This window comes from Nestor notabilis, unplaced genomic scaffold, assembly GCF_000696875.1.
Source record: "Nestor notabilis isolate BGI_N333 unplaced genomic scaffold, ASM69687v1 scaffold14803, whole genome shotgun sequence".
Classification (NCBI taxonomy): Eukaryota; Metazoa; Chordata; class Aves; order Psittaciformes; family Psittacidae; genus Nestor; species Nestor notabilis.
The window spans coordinates 16,066-18,989 of NW_009923399.1; the positions used below are offsets into that span (position 1 = coordinate 16,066).

Sequence of the window (2,924 nt, forward strand, 5' to 3'; positions counted from 1 at the left end):
TTCTTCTGACAGAATAAATTTTTTTCCCTGAAGAAATCTTCAGCCTAGTACCGAAAACACTTCATCAATGGGATTTAGACACTTACCTTCTTTAGGAAGCTCCATGTGCGAAATTGTTGGGTTGTTATCCTAGGCTTTGCAGGACAGAGACCTTTGGCATCTACCCTGTTTATAAAATACTACCTCCTCCCATCCCGTGTGCACCCACACTCAACCCTTCCCACTTCAAACTTAAAAGCGATAGAAAACCTGAACCCTCAGTCCCAGTTTGGTTCCTGGTGCTATCTGGCAGCCCTGCTCCATGGATGGATCAGAGCCAAGTACGTATTTAATGGAGATTATGAAAATTGAAAAGCGCAAGGTTCAACATTCTGAAAAGCACCTTCTTTCCCCACATCAAAGGGTTCATCGATCTCTTGCTGAAGTTCTGACCGAAGTGGAGCTAAGTGGGTGAAAAGAGGGCAGAAATAGATCAAATCTCATCTTAGGAGCTGTGTCAAGCAAGTACTTCATGGCTCACCCAAAGCTGGTCATGAGACAATTCCTGAATATGTCTGGCAAATGTTAGGATTCTGCCTGAGCATATTCTCCAAGAGAGAAATAGCTCTTCTTTCTCTTTGCTCCCTTTTGCGTGTCCTTGAACTTTGTGTTCTTAGAAATCCCAAGTAACTATTCACGTCAATAAAGTGTTAAGGTGTTTGACCAGAAAGATTGGCTCTGCTGATTTCAGCACTTCAAAAGGGAAACCGCTCTGTTGTTTTAACCATTTCAACACTCACCATCAGAGTTTATTTTCCTATCCCATTTAACTTCTGTTCAAAATCAAACAGGAAGCAATTAAGGTGAGCCTACTACAAAGCTGCCCTCAAAAATACGTAGCCAGGTCCCTAGTGCAAAATGAAGGTCATGTCCTGAAAATGTAATTATATGTGTTTGGAAAGAATGCAGAGCACATAGACCGGGGTAGCTGGTGCAAAAATACACCACCTTGACTCCACTTCAAGCAGACAGATGACCATGGCCAAGACAGACATTCCTGCCACCACCTCCATGGAGGCACTGGTGGCAATGCTGGTTGAAACGACAAACCGCATTAGACCAACAATTTTATCTACTTGAATTAACAGAAGGAGGGAAAGAAACTCAACTCTCTATGAAGCTACAAAGCGATCAACATTTCCTCTCTCCTGACTCCCCTTTGACTTTTGTCAGGTCACTGCCATAATAACAGGGAGAGGGATGTCATGGAAATAAGCATCTAATGACAACACCAGGAGGCAAAGCAAAGTCTTTACACAGGATTTAGCTAATTATATTTTGGGCAAATATTTATTTATCTAAAAACAAAATAAAAATCATTTTTAAAAGAAAAAATGTATTTAAATAAAAAAAAAAACAAAACTGTGAAATGTTATGGCACAGAAGTTCAAGACAAGTATAAATCCAGTTGCCACAACTGTTGCGTATTAATGTTGCACGTTTTTCTATAAAGGCTTTATTAAAGGTATTTACATAGCAATAAGATGTGTAAATATATACAACAATCTAGGGACAACTCTTGTTTGGGATTCTCATATGAAAAAATGCCTTAAATACAAAATTCTAAAAGAAAAAAAGTTGAAGAGTTCATCCCCAAGCATGAAGAATGTCCCATCATCCCTTATGCCCAAAGTATCAATTATGAGGCAGTTTTGAGGTTCTGGCCAAACCCTTGGGAGATTCAGCCAAGGTTGTGTAGTCTCAAGTTAAATCGCACAGCATGCAGTTGCAATAGTTCCATACTCGATGGACTGGTGTAGTTCATGAGTGATATTGGAAACAGTAATATTTTATCATAGGTTCAGTCTGGTTTGGGTTATTCTAAGCGATGCCCAAGAGCTCCTATGCACAAGAGTTCCTTAGCTGCTCGAGTTTGTGTTTCAACTGTTCTCTCCTCCGCCTCAACTGCTCTTTCTCTGCAATCAGTCTGTGTTCATCTGACTGGATGGAAAGAACGTACTCTGTTGCTTTTTTCAGGATGACAACCTTGGGCGCCTTTTCATTGTTGGCCACCTCGGGTATCTGGTCACGCAAGGCAAAGAAACTCAGCTTCAGCTCGTTTCTCCTCTGGCGCTCCAAGACATTGTGTGTTCGCCTCTTGTCGTTCTCTTCTGAATCTGACATGCGGGGACTTGAGCATTTTCGGTTGTTGCTGATCTGTTTGAGAACTCTGCCACTGTCCAACTTTAGCCTTTTTGCAGCTGGGTATTCAACCTTGGTGGAGGGAGGAGCGGCATAATTGTGCTGATGGATGTTGACATGACACCGTTTGAGAACCAGCGGGCTGTGATGGGGCTTACTGTGCTCTTCTGATGTCTCTGTGCTGGACTCTGTGCTGGATTCGGATTCATTCGCTTCAGCTAATGTGACGACATCAATTTCCTCATCTTCCTCTTGTTCTTCTTCTGCAAGGGAAGGTAAAAAAAAAAAAAAAAAAAAAAAAGATTCATAAGCTGATCTGTGCAAATACTCTGAAGACCATTGTATTTATAAGGAAAGGTTACTCTGAGCTGCACAAAGAGAAACCCATTGACAAACCCTTCTTAAACCCATTTGATGTTGCTGGACTTCGTCTTCCCCAAGAGCCTTTCCTTTAAGGAAACAAGCGTTCAAGTGCAATAGGACACACCGACCAACAGCGCTCCAAACCCCAGCTCCCTGATTTCAAAAGTTGCAAAGATCTTGCGCAATTCCGAGGAGCACATGAAAGATAGCAGGAAAGTTTAACCTCGGTTGTCAGCAGTACAGCGCAATAAAGCTCCCAGACTCAAGCTGCCCTTAATTAAGGATTTAGAAGGCTTTGGCCACGCCTCAAAAGAAAGCTTACTTAACACACATGTGTATTCAGAGACATTTTCTGAATCTCTCTTGATCTGCTAATTTGT

The 2,924-nt window shown here is 41.8% G+C and overlaps 1 protein-coding gene across 1 annotated transcript; it reads right to left on the minus strand.

Moving 5' to 3' along the window:
- Nucleotides 1–1,310: 1,310 nt before the first annotated feature.
- On the minus strand, nucleotides 1,311–2,510 carry MYC (v-myc avian myelocytomatosis viral oncogene homolog; the record flags this gene model as incomplete). Its single annotated transcript, XM_010012119.1, has 1 exon — nucleotides 1,311–2,510. A coding segment is annotated over one exon (629 nt), but the record flags the coding sequence as incomplete, so codon positions are not given.
- Between the last annotated feature and the right edge of the window lie 414 nt (nucleotides 2,511–2,924).